Source organism: Marmota marmota, unplaced genomic scaffold, assembly GCF_001458135.2.
Source record: "Marmota marmota marmota unplaced genomic scaffold, marMar, whole genome shotgun sequence".
In the NCBI taxonomy this organism is placed as follows: Eukaryota; Metazoa; Chordata; class Mammalia; order Rodentia; family Sciuridae; genus Marmota; species Marmota marmota.
In genome coordinates, this window is record NW_026000081.1 from 3648065 (window position 1) to 3662142 (window position 14078).

The 14078-nt window shown below is 37.9% G+C and overlaps 1 protein-coding gene across 2 annotated transcripts in view; it reads left to right on the top strand.

The window, feature by feature from the left end:
* Positions 1-12277, top strand: part of Cd53 (CD53 molecule) — a 21949-nt gene extending 9672 nt beyond the window's left edge. For both annotated transcript variants that reach the window (XM_015505110.2, XM_015505109.2), the window contains 7 exons: positions 4918-4997; positions 5933-6121; positions 7076-7150; positions 7695-7790; positions 9313-9393; positions 10454-10537; positions 11405-12277. In XM_015505110.2, the coding sequence (XP_015360596.1) occupies positions 4935-4997; positions 5933-6121; positions 7076-7150; positions 7695-7790; positions 9313-9393; positions 10454-10537; positions 11405-11476 (660 nt within the window). In that variant the 5' untranslated portion in view covers positions 4918-4934 and the 3' untranslated portion in view covers positions 11477-12277. The remainder of the gene's footprint in view (positions 1-4917; positions 4998-5932; positions 6122-7075; positions 7151-7694; positions 7791-9312; positions 9394-10453; positions 10538-11404) is intronic.
* The last annotated feature ends 1801 nt before the right edge of the window (positions 12278-14078 follow it).

The window sequence follows — 14078 nt, forward strand, 5'->3', positions numbered from 1 at the left end:
AGTTATCTTTATATGCCTGGGTTCTCTATTCTGTTCCATTGATTAACATTAATACTATGTTGTCTTTAATGCTGTGACTTAACAGAAAGCAATTAAATTAAATAGTATTTCACTTCTAACTCTGTTTTGTATCAAATTATTTTTTTACTATTCTAAGTCCTTTGAAGACCCAAATGAGTTTTACTTATTTATTTATAATTTTTTAATTTCATTTTGCATTACTTGGGATTGAACCCCAGGATACTTTACACTGAACTACAATCCTCAGCCCTTTTAATTTTAAGACAGAGTCTTGCTAAGTTATTGAGGATCTCACTGAGTTGCTGAGGTGAGTCTTGAACTTGCAATTCTCATACCTCAGCCTTCAGAGTGGTTGGGATTACTGTTGTACACCACTGCAAATTAATTTCAAATTAGATATCAGACAATAGATTATCTGTTTCTCCTTTTCTCCCACCCTCTTTTTTTTTTTTTTTGTGGCATGGGGATTAAGCCCAGAGATACTTTACCACTGACCTACACTTCCATCCCTTTTCTATTTTTTATTTTGAGACAAGATCTCACCAATTTGCCCAGGCTGGCCTTGAACTTGCAATCCTCCTGCCTCAGTCTCTGCACCCAACCAGTAACCTTTAAAGATATTTAAATGATGATAAAATATATTTATCCATACAGTTATGATTTCTAATGCCTTTCATTCCTTTGCATAGATCTGTTCTTCTGGTCTCATTTTTCTTCCTCCTGGAGAATTTCCTTTAATATTTCTTGCAGCATGGATCTAGTAATGACATTTTCTTTTTTAGCTTTTATATATGTTACAGTCTTTGCATTTTCTTTATTTTTGAAATATATTTTTATTTGGTATATAATTCTCAGACAGGGGCTGGGGTTGTAGCTCAGTGACAGAGCACTTGTCTAGCACATGTGAGGTCCTGGGTTTGAACCTCAGCACCACATAAAAATAAATAAATAAAATAAAGTTATTGTGTCCATCTACAAGTAAAAAATATTTTTTTTAAAAAAAGAATTCTCAGACAAAAACATTTCGCTCTTAGTATTTTAAATATATTATGCCACCATCTTCTGGATTAACATTTTTTTCCAGATCTGCCCTTATCCTTATATTTGTTCCTGTGTACCTAACATATCTTTTGTTCTATGGCCATTTTAAGATTTTACTTTTATCATGGGTTTTCAGCAATTTGATTATAAAGTGACTTGGCGTTGATTTCTTTGTTTCTTGTACTTGGAATTCATTGAACTTCTTGGTAATGTGGGTAAATTATTTTCATCAAATTCAGGGTTTGTTTAAGTTATTATTACTTCAAATATTTTTCTCTCTCTACTCTTTTCTCTTTCCTCCTTTGGGGACTGCAATTATACATATGACACTAAAAATGGTCATGATTCTCATGATTCTCTGTTCACTTAAATATATGTATATGTTTTCTGTTTCACTGGGGATGCTTTTATTGTCCTCAAGTTCATAATCTTTTCTTTTGTGATGTTAAATTTTCATTAATCCAACCCAGTGTATTTTTCATCTCACACATTGCACTTTCATCTTTAGAAGTTTGGTTTGAGCCTTTAAAAAATATTTTCTAGACCTCTATATAAGTTTTTTTGAAAATCTGGCTTAATGACATTACCTACTAATCTAACATCTGGATCAACTTTAACTGATCAATTGATCTCAGCATTATGGGTTGTACTTTCATATTTCTGGCATGCCTGGTATTTTTAGCAAATCCAGACTTTGTTCATTTTACCTTGCTGGGTACTGGATATTTTAGTGTTTTTATAAATCCTGTTGCACTTTGTTCTAGGTGCTTAAGTTACCTGGGAAAATGTTCGATTCTTTTGGGATGAACTTATAAAATTGGTTGGATGGAACTGAAGCAGTGGTGAGAGTTGAGCTACATGGTCTCTACTACAGAGGCAAGATCTGGATTATCCAGGGGGCTCTGACTAGATAAATGGGTCCTTATGAGAAAGAAGCAGGATATTAAGAGTGGAAAAGAGCAAATGTGACGATAAAAACAGGGGCTGGAGTGATGTAAGGAAGGGATCAAGGTATGCAGGTGACTTCTAGAAACTGACAAAGGCACAGAAATGGATTCTTTCCCTGAACACTTCAGAAGGACTGCAGTCCTGCTAGCAACTCCAATCAGAATTCCAATTTTCAGAGAACAAATTGGTGGTGTTTAAGCATGGATTTTGTGGTAATTTGTTTCTGTAGTGATAGGCAGCTAATACAGGCCTCCTCTGCAGATCTCTGGTGTCTGTTCTCTGAGCAGCTTTCTCTTCTATATCACTCTGTCCTGGGAACCTCAGCTGCCCTGGTCTCCTCAGGGAATCTTGCAGGATCTCCCTCTCTGACCTATGGACTGAAAACCGGCAATACACTATGCTGGGGCAACCAAACATACACATCATTTACTTCCCATCTTTGAATGGTACTGTCCTTCACTTTTTTATGTCCAGTGTCTTGGAAGCTATCATTTTATAATCTGTACATTTTTGTTTTCAGGAGAGAGGATAAATCTGGTCCATGTTAATCAGTTTTGACAAGAGACAAACATCTCAAATATGTGATTTTATATTTTCTTTCTTTCTTTTTTTTTGAAAACACAATCTGCAATAAACTTTCTTGAGAGAATTCCAAAAGAATGGGATATTGTCTAAGAAGAGATTCATAAACTGTGAAACATTAAAATAATGCTAGAGCTTTTAAAAATTACAAAAGCAAAAATATTGTCTTTAAATTCTTTACTGATATTTTGAAAATTGAGGCTCCAGCTGGATTCCTCATCCTCTGTCAATCCTTCTCTTCACCACATTTTTAAAGATGATTTTAATAATTCCCTCATTTTATCCACAAATGATTTCATATTTTCACATTAAGAAAATTCAAGTGGAAAAGGTAAAGTTCATTTTAATAATACAGCTTAGTTATCTCAATATATGCCAAATATTAGCATTTTAACAGGTACCACATATAAAGTTAATATAGTCTTTTTGTACTAAGTGTATATTTTATGCTTACAAAGCACATCTTAATTTAAGTTAGCCAGATTTCAAATGTTCAGGAGCCACAGTGCAACTCTAGGGTATAGAGAATCATGACAGTCTATGTTTGGTTGCTCAAGGGGATGCACCCATGTGAATGTGTCAACTTGAATGTTACCTCCATGAAATTCTCTTTCATCACTTTGAGACTTGATGTATTTTATCTCTTGATACATCTTGTGCAAAGGGTGACAGTAAGGATCTGCAAGAATCTGGGAATGAGGGCTGCTATATGTCACATTCTAAGAATTAAATTAATAAAAATATTCTAGATAAAAAGAATAAGATTGTTCACCCATAAATGTGTTTAAGCCCATCAGATATTTGGTCAGCATGATACTAATAAAGGTCTGGGATTTATATAAATCCATCATCCACTTCTAATAACAGAGTGGTCCTTTAAGACTAAATAATACAGGTTCCATTTATTGTGTATTGGTCATGTCGTATGCTGGTCTCTCTGATAACCTCACTCAATCTTCACATCACCTCATGAGGTATAAGTACTGATCCCATTTTACATAGGAAAAAAATTGTAATTAGAAATGTTAATTTTGTTTCCAACGTACACAAAGTTGTTTGATGGCATACATGAGAGGTGAATTCAAGTTTGATCTGAAAACCTGAACAGTAAATCGTCATACATATTTTTAAGCCTCCTCAGCATATTCATATGCATTTGTAACTGAATTAATTTTATTCTACTTAATTAAGGTAATGATATAAATTTAGGAATAATCCTGAGGTTCAAAGCAAGAAAGGAAAAATTAAAAGATATGAGATAGAGATGGATATTTGGTGTTTTCAGTAGAGACATTTACTCTACTTCTATGCAATAGAAATATCTTCTTTATGGCTTATTTATGATGCCCATGTGATTCTTGGTTACCTTGGCAATGCAGAGACAGCACTGTGGATGGTACAGGAAACTCATACACTGGAAAAGGCAGTTTTAATAAGGAAAAACCCCAATAAATTGACATTTTGCTTTATGTAAGTTTTCTGCACAGTTTTAAAACATGTGTCACTTTTTAAGATCTTGTTATCTCTGAGAGAAAATTCAAAAATTTCTATCTGATTCTAGAATCAAGAACCAGTGTCTGGACATTAATGTCCTCACTGAGAAAATGATATTCTATTCTTTTTTAAAATCAGGTTCACACTGCTCTCTCTTTTCACTTCTCCATTGCATACTTATTGGGTTGTTTCATCTCTGCTGTAAGATTGACATCTTCTAGAGGAACTGACGGCTACTGTTTAGTCACATCTCCCACAACATCTAAGAACAGAAAACACTGTAAATGTTTCTGCAATAAAACAATGAATGAGGCATAGGTATGTTGCCTCCCATTTCATATGGAGAGGTTTGCAGACCAAACTTGAAATGCATATGAATCTCAGGGCATTTATGAAACCAAATGATCAAGCCTCTGGCATTCTTGGTGGCTTACTGACCAGTCAATTAATCCCTACCCCAGGAGCTGCCTTTTTAAGCAAGTGCCCAGGCACTAGTCACTAATGCTGCCCATGATTGAAAACACTGATCTGGTCTGTATCAGTGTGACTCATCCTCTTCAAAGAATGGCTCCATTGTTTCCTCCTACAGTGCTGAATTCAGTATTAAGAATTCCTTGCTGGATTGGAACATTGAAGATGAGCCAATTGGCTCCCGGTTCAGAAACTAAGAGAGCAGAGACTATGAGGGAACTTTCCAGAGAACAGTCATAGCTCAAACCCAAGATGATGCTGGTGACCCTTGAACCTTGAACATTTGTGTTTTTGAGTCCACAGTTCCCCCTTGCAAAACCAGGTCACTTACTCACATCCTTTTTTCCTTCTACTTTTTAGGCCAAGATTTTCCCAGCATGGGCATGAGTACTTTGAAATTGTTGAAATATGTCTTGTTTTTCTTCAACTTGCTCTTTTGGGTAAGTGTGTTTCTTTTGAGCATGGCTGAGTTAACACACCTCCACACCCCCAGTTAAACTGTCCCTCTCTCTCCTGTACTAAGGAGTCTTCAACCTCAGTGTACCTGGGTCATGCCCAGCACACCAAGCCTAGGAGCAAAGGAGAAATAATTTGCTCTCTTCTTCCCATCCTGCCACCAAATATCCACACCTATCTCATACCTTTTTGTTTTTCCTTTTATTTGTCCTTCTCTTCCTTCTATAAACCTACAGTACTGGAAAAAAAATGCAGTTATTAATGGAGGTATCATTTGTCTCTAGAGGCTTTAAACTCTTGCTGCTCACAGCTGCCATCTATAGGTGAGAAACAGACTGCAATTTAAGTATTCAGTACTTTTTTTTTTTTTTTTTTTTTTAAATCCCTTGAAAGAATAGGTGATTGAAAGAGAAGTCATCTTTTGGGGGCAGATTTCACTGTACCAAATTCAGCAACTAAATTTCAGATACAGAATGGGTTGACTATGAGAAGGTTCTTATAAGTTGGACTTCTCTAGCTTTATACCTGGCAAGATGAACTTCCTCAAGTAGGGCACATGCTCTTCATGGTCAGTTTCCAAAGGGAAGATGATGTATGAGCAATTGAGGAGACAAGGACTAAGATATCGTAAGCATGAATCCGAGCATGTACACCATGAAGGCAATGTGTGACTCATAGGGGTGACCTTTCTTTGCTATCTGAAATGGAGTAGAAAGACATATGAGTGGAATTTCATTATGAGGAAGCGGGGATTTCCTGTTTTCTAAGAGCACGAGGAAGCTGGGTAAAGAGATTGTTCCTGAGAGTCTTGATTGGACAAAAGCAAACATGTGATTCTGATCTCAAGAGTGTGAGAATATGAATGAGGAAATACTCAAAAACTACATTTTGCCTTAGAATGTGGGATTTTTCCTTTCAGTTCTGTGGCTGCTGCATTTTGGGCTTTGGGATCTACCTCTTGGTCCACAACAACCTTGGAGTGCTCTTCCATAAACTCCCCTTCCTCACGCTGGGCAATGTGCTCATCATCGTGGGTACCATTATCATGGTGGTTGCCTTCTTGGGCTGCATGGGCTCCATCAAGGAGAATAAGTGCCTGCTTATGTCGGTGAGTCCTTATAGCAGATGTGGTGCCCTAAGTCTGGGGGGATGATGCCTCAGGTCCCAAATAATATGTTTCTTGATAGATCACCTATGGATACAGGGGAATTATGGGGTTAGCACCTCAGGTCAGCCAGGTCTGTTCAGACCCATAGTATTTTGTTTCTGACTGGGATCCCAAGGGCATTATTACTATCTTCCTTGGCATCCATTTTACATTGTTAATAATGACCCTTTTCATTCTAATTCCCCTTCATATCATTTAAATTTAGCTTCATATCTGGTTGAAATCAAGTGTCATCCATCTGCTTAAATTCTCATGTTGGAATGTACTTCAGGACCTGACTTACAGTCATTAACTGATGGAAAAATGATCTGAGAATGGTGGCCCTCCTCAAATAGCAGAAGATGCTTCTTTAACTCTTATCTGCACAACATACACCATAGAAAGAGTGGCCCAGGTTAGGTGAGGATCTTGGCTACAGCCATGAGGTCTAATGTGAGAGACGTTTAAGCCCTAAGAGAATGTGAAGCTTTACAGTTGCCCCCCCCCCCAATCTGGTAACCATACTGAGGAGCCCTTTCAGGCTTAAGTTTTGCCTTCAAGCATTATGAAAAAAAAAGAGCTCCACATTTCTCTAGTGTGAAATAGACTAATACTTAAATTGCTTCCTTTATTCAAGAGAAGATGTTGAATATGTACTATGTGCATAGTATTCTAGTAGGCACAAGGTATAGGAGAGAATAAAGATAGAAGACAGTTGACCTGACCCTCTAGAGTGCAGTTGTAGGAAAAGAACATATATTCCTCAGAAAGCAATAGAAGGCTTGGAGATCTGAGGTGTTGGAGAAGAGGAATATCCTGCAGGTGTGCAGAGACCTGCCTGGATGCTTCTAGGGTGGCAAAGGGTGGATCAAAAACTGGGATCAGTGTTGTAAGCATGTGCCTGCTTTGTCCCAGTTCTTTGTTCTTCTGCTGATTATCCTCCTTGCTGAAGTGACCTTGGCCATTCTGCTCTTCCTGTACGAGCAAAAGGTAAGTTATAAAGAATGTGACTTGTTGTCTCACTGTTGAAAGTGGGGAGTGTCCCATGGAGAAGAAGTTGGGCACACAGTCAGTCCTACAATAGAGATGGAAATGAAATGGAAGGTTGGAGGGAAGAGATTAATCGTAATTTGGGATAGAAAAATATGAAGGCGATTGTATTTTGAGAAGTTCCATGAGTGATTACTGGAAAGAACAAAATGGGTTTTTTCTCCCTCTGACTTTCTTTCCTCTGTGTATTTTACAGCAGAGAAAATCTGTCTCAGTGTAGTCCTTGCTTTAATCACCGCTTTTCCTCCTTCATAAAACCTTGTGCTAGAAGGACAAAAGTCCAATGTATTCTTTTTTCTTTAATGTCTTCTCACCATTAGTATTTTTTCCTATATATACATTCTCTCCGATCACTTCTCTAGTCCTGAGGAGACCACTTGGGAGGGAGGAACAAGTGGATCCACTAGCCATACTAGAAACTTCTTATTCCTTGAATTCACCTGTTTTTCACAATGTCTCCTTTTCTGGAACGTGCTGTTCCCAGCTGCATAACTATGTGGCTGACGGCCTGACCGAAAGCATCCAACGTTACTATTCAGACAACAGCACCAGGGCGGCGTGGGACTCCATTCAATCATTTGTGAGTACAGAAGGAATCCTCCTCAGATCAACCCAGACTTCATTTTTTCAGCCTTGGTCCTAGCTTTCCTTTCCTGGAAGTTTCAGAATCTAAGATCCTTATCCCTGAGGAATAATGCCTGGCTATCACAAACCAGGGAGCACAGGAATAGGTCTGATTGGTACTAAGTCATCTACCATCTCTTTCATCTTTTACTGTCCAAACTCAGGATCATTGTTTAAGCCCTAAGAGAATGGGGGAGAATATGCAAATACACTGTATTGAATTAATTTAGGTTTTTTTTTTCAATATTTTGCTGAAAACAGCAATAGTGTAAACACAAGAAATCTATGTTGAATTCCCTATGCACCCAAATTAGGCTGGTTACCTAACTTCCCAGGATACCATTCCACATATTCCCAGTCCATCCACAAACATAAATTTACTCTATATTCCTTCCTTGGTATGTTGAGGGACAGGAAAATTTAGGAAGGCTTATGCAGGCACAGTCTGTGCCTCAAACAACACTACTATGACCACATGCTGGCTCTATGTAGTCTAGAAGATATGACACAGGAATTAGAGCATAGAGACCAGAACTGGGTGGCCTTTGTATTTTCACGTAACCTCTCTAGATCCCCAATTCTTTGCTTTTTTTTTCAATTTAGTTTTGAAACTTTTTTAGCATATAATTTTCAGAGATTATACAAAGGTAAAGACAATATTAGCAAAACGCATCTCTGGATCCATGTCATTACCATGACATTTTTTTTTTCAGTGTCTTCTCAACTAATCCCCTATACTTCTCTGCCAGAACACTTTTAAACAAGTACTAGATCTCATATCATTTCACTCATTAAATATAATTAATAAATAGTCTATAATCAGATTATCCGAATTTTCTCAAAAAAAATTCTAATTGATTTATTCAAATTGAGATCTAAACCAGATCCATATATTACAGGTGGATGATATTGTCTAATTTTCTTTGAAAATAGTATCCTTTCTTGTTCACATTGTGTGCTATGAAAAGAAATTAAATTATTTGTTCTGTAGGGTTTCTCATTTTCTAGCTTGTTTCCTCAAAGTAGTTTGGTGGCAGGGAGTCTTTGTTTCCCATAAGACCTGTGAATCTCGAAGCTGGATGAGGTACTAGGTCATGGAAAGACTATCACAGCCAGTACTTTCCTCTGCCTGATGTAAGCAGGTGCCTAATGTCCAATTGTCCTGCTTTCTGTGATGTAAAGACTGGCTAGTGGGTCAAGATGTGATCAGTCTGGTCGCGCCATTATAGAGTCTCCTGGGCAGGTAATTCTTGATCTCTAGAATGCAAATAAATTAAACATACCCTTTCTATTTCATGGAGGTCTTATGTGACTAAAATGATATAACAGGTTTGAAAGTATTTTGTTCCAAGGAGTCGTAGACAAATTCTGGACTTTTTGCTATTGAGCCAGATCTGAATGGCCCACCATTTCCTCTAATGTCCAGTCTTCCTCCTATTGGCTTTCTAACCATACCTTTTGGGGGATTTGGTTTTTAGCTTCATTGCTGTGGTGTAAATGGCACGAATGATTGGATCCATGGCCCACCAGCATCTTGCCCCCAAGGTCAACAAATTCAGGTAATTTTGCTAGCAACTTTCCTGTTATTGGCTTCTTTGTTTAAATGTTTAATTACCTTGGGGACTGCAGTTATAAATTAACTAGAACTTCCACCAGGAAATTAAGGAACTTAGAACAAAGGATAGAGCAGATGACAACACCAGGTAATAAGAGGAAAAAAAAGGGGGGGGATTAAGCTTATTAACTAGAGACACTGTGAAAAATCTTGCTACACTGAACTGTATGAATAGTGAGAGTTTGTGTGAAAGTAGCAGAGGGTTGTTGAGATATTTCTCGAGCAAGAGGTATATCTCCATAAGGTTGAAAGTAAAATGTATGGGATTGAGGTAGAAGAACTAGTCCTTTCACCTGTTTCTCTATTCCTTCCTTGGAGATGGCAGGACCTGGCCCCTTAGTGAAATGAATGAAAAATGAAGGAATGATGAGTAGAGAGAAAGAGTCCATGGGATTGCTAAAAACCTCCTCTTAATTTGAACCTCCAGAATACGCTCAAAGAAGAAGCCAAAGTCATTCTCTAACTACACCAATTTCCTAAGATCCTGTCCTCACTCCACATTACCCACTCCTGAGGTTGTTTGGAGATCTACAAAACTTTTTAGGTCTGTGGAGGAAAAAGTAGAGTACTTACCAACCAACACTCTGGAGCTTGGTAGGCTATGATAGATTTATTGGTTGTTGAAGCAGAAATTAAAATGCAAACTAATTTTAGGATTACATAGTCTATATCCCCATTTGTTGATCTTAAATCAGCACTGAGTGTTCAAAGAACATGAAGACATTTACTTCTGACTCTCCTCTTGGAAGCTAGTTTAACTCAGTGGGTAAGAACCTAGGACTTTGACATTAGGTGCCACTGTAATGATAATGCCAACAGAAAAATATGTATTTTAATACTCTTTACGTTTTGCATGTTTCTTTATCCATGCAAAGAAAATAAAAATATAGTACCTAATTCTCTTTGATGTCATAAGGCAAAACACAAACTATTTTCCCAAATAATCCTCCTGATAAATTTGAATCATAAAATAGTATTATTTGTACCTGTAATTTTTTTTCTAGGGTTGCTATACAAAAGCACAACTGTGGTTCCACTCCAATTTCTTGTATATCGGAATCATCACCATCTGTGTATGTGTGATTCAGGTAAGAACTTAATCCCGGAATAACTATGAGGATTAAATGAGTTAAGTCACATAAAGTTTTAGAACAGTACTGGGTACACAGTATCTGTACAATAAATGCTATCTATTTTAATTAGAATATAAATTTCCCTAGTCAAGTAGCAAATGACGTTATTATTGATTTGATTTAAGGCATACAGAATGTATGCCATAAAACATCTATCTTTCAACGGGTCCCTTCGAGATATGAATGATTCACAGTCATTGAAAACTGCCAAGCAGAACACTATTTTGCTCCCTAACTCAGCTGGTGTGGAAAAGACTGATCAATAAAAGAATCCACCTGATAAATTGGCCTTATATGCTAAGACACTTGATGAAAATCATAATCATTTTCCTCTTTCTCTCTAGGCTTAGTTTGACCAATGAAGGGTGAATTGGGGGGGTCATTTTTGGTTTTGTGTGATACTTTTCACATGTTTCTATCGAACTATTAGGTACATGACAGATTATTTAAGACATAATAAAGAAGCTCAGAGAAAAATGACCTTTCTCTGCCCGGAAACCAAAAAGTCACAGGGCATGGGTAGAGATGACTCACTGCATGATGTTCAGTTAAGCAGAATGTGACTCTGCCAGTGGCAGCGTATGAAGATGTCCCAATACTTTATAATTTAGTGCCTCGTCATCATTGTCCCCGTTCCTCTGCCCACTTGTATTCTTAAGCTAAAAGAAAGAGCTCCCGAGAGGGAATCGGGAATCGAGAAGGGTCGAGGGAAGAGGGGTGGCTGTCATCGATACACTCTTTTCCTGTGGAGCCAATCCCGGGTGTTGTGGTGGAAATGGCTTCTCTTACGAAGGTCTCACACTTTCCCAACTCTCTTCTCAGGTACTGGGGATGTCCTTTGCATTAACCCTGAACTGCCAGATTGACAAAACCAGCCAGGCCTTAGGGCTGTGACCTGCCACTGAGCTATGCTGAAGAGACTTGTTTCATCTCTGAAAATACAAAACCACTTATAGCATGAAGCCCTGAATGATCACCTTCTGGACTGGCATCTTTGTCCTCCTCTCATCTCTTCCTTGTTGGGGTCCCTGTCTTAAACAACCAGAGAAGAGGGTACAGACCAGGAGCTTCACATCTCAGACAGCCAGACAACCCTGCACCTACTGATGGCAACAGCCATGTCCCTCAAGGTGGTGATACATACCTGGGTGATTTTTAGACATGAGGGGCCAAGAGGATCTGTGGTCCTGGTGGCTCAAGATCAAAGGGCAGTTTCAGGATTTGAATGTTTGCATGTTCCTCAATGTCAAATCCCTCCCCGGCCTCTAAGTTATGCCGTCCGCTCTACAAAGTCACACGAGAGACAGACTGAAGAGAGTTCTGCAGTCAGGCTCACTAGATTATTGTCTGTCACAATGTAACTGTTTTCTTTTGACCAGGGGACTTGGCTATAAGAAAGACAAAGTACTCTCTTCAAAGGCAAAGTTTCATTTCATTTTCTTATTCAAAAGTGCCTTGTTGATTTATTGTAAGCCTTTCCAGAAAAAAAAAATGTACAGTGATTCCTATTTTTACTTCAGCCAGTCTCTTAGCCTTTGAGTCACACAGCCATGGAGAAACTCAGCAGTACTAGTATCTCTGGTAGGTTAGCTGATAATCACTTTCAGAAACGTTCCAGTGTTATTTTTCTATCCGATGAGTTTTGTTAATGTATTATTTTAACTCTTCAATAAATAAAATACCTTACGGTCTCAACCTCAAGTTTCTCATTCCTATACTTCACTCTTTTTCCATGACTCAACTCAATAGCCCTGTCAGCAAGACAAGATTATTAGCTATTATTGCTGCATAATAAGTTAGTCCAAAATTTAGTGGCCAAGAAAAACAAACATTTGGCTGCAGTTATCTCCAGGGTCAATTAGAAGGGAATCCACTGCCAAGCTCTCATGTGGCTATTGGCAGGCCTCAGATCTCTACCATGCCTGCTTTCCACGGGGTTACCTTATGACATGGCAGTTACTTTTCTCTACAGTGAGACGTCCAGGAGAGAGCATGAGGTAGAGCATCTAAAACAGAAGGCACGGTCCTTGTATCACCTAACTCAGAAGTGCCAGCACATCAGTTCTGTTGTATTCTATTCCTTAGAAGTGAGTCAAAAAGTTCAGCCCACACTCAAGGCGGGGGGGGGGGGCAGATTACAGAAGAGTGTGAATACCAGGGATTGATACCATTTTGCCCATCTAAGAAGTTGAGAACCATACTGTGTTCGTTGGGTTAGAAAAAAAAAAGGTAGACTGAATTCTTTTTGACAACTATGGTTTGTAAATCAGAAAATTAGAATATATCTAATACAAAGAAAAATGTAGAGAACTCAAAGAAGAGTATGAAAAAGAAATCAGTTTCTGCTCTTGACGGTTTATGTAGCATGTCCTATCTCCCGAAAGCAAAACCTTTCATCACAGTGGTAGTCTGTAGACAAACCAACAATCTTTTGCATTTTTTTTCCCTGAGGCATAGAAGAAGCAGAAGAGACATTCTCTTGAGTGTCATAATTACCAAAAGTAATTCACGTGTACAAAACACAACTCACCATTATATCTTCCGAAGATTTAAATGAAATTTACCATTATATCTTCTTTGTTCCCCATATCAGTGAGTGATAACACCAGGTTCCTAGCCATAACCTGGGCCTTCTCCTTAACTCTAGTCTGTGCTTTACTCCCAACATACATTCAGTCACAAAGTTATAAAGATTGTATAAGGATTGAGTCATGCATTATCAAATTCATCTATTCATCTCATCTTATTTCTTGCCCACATTCCTTCAAAAGTCTATTATCTGCTCTCCTAGTATTCACCACTGGCTCTGTCTGAACTGTTCTCCGTATAGCAGCCCCAAAATGTGTATAAAACCTAATCAGGACAGGGTTGGGACTGTAGCTCAGTGGCAAAGTGCTTGCCTAGCATGTGTGAGGCACTGGCTTCAATCCTCAGCACCACATAAAAATTAACAAATAAAATAAAGGCATTATGTCCATCTACAACCACAAAAATTTTTTTTAAAAAACATAACCAGGACATATTTATGCTTGAAACTCTTCAATGACTTTTGTTCTTACGATAAAGTTCTAACTATCAGGCCCTACATGATCTATTCCATTCTTAGCTCTTGGGCTTCACCTCCTGTTATTCTCACTTGTACATTTTATGCTTTAGTTATATCAATGTTTATTTAATTTCTCTAAGCTTTATCTATGCTAATTAACTTTTCCTATTTACCACACACACCTTTGTCTGGATACTTCCTATCCTTTCCTTCCTATAAGAAACATTTTTATTTTTATTTTTTGTTTTAATTAGTTATACATGAAAGTAGAATGCATTTATGCACTCTGATATTTCCTACATAGATGGGATATAATTTCTCATTTTTCTGAGTGCAAATATTGCAGAATCATATTGGTCATGTAGTCACATATATACATACAGTAATAATGTCTGTTCCAATCTACTGTCTTTCCTATCCCCATATCCCCTCCCCCCACTCCCATCACTT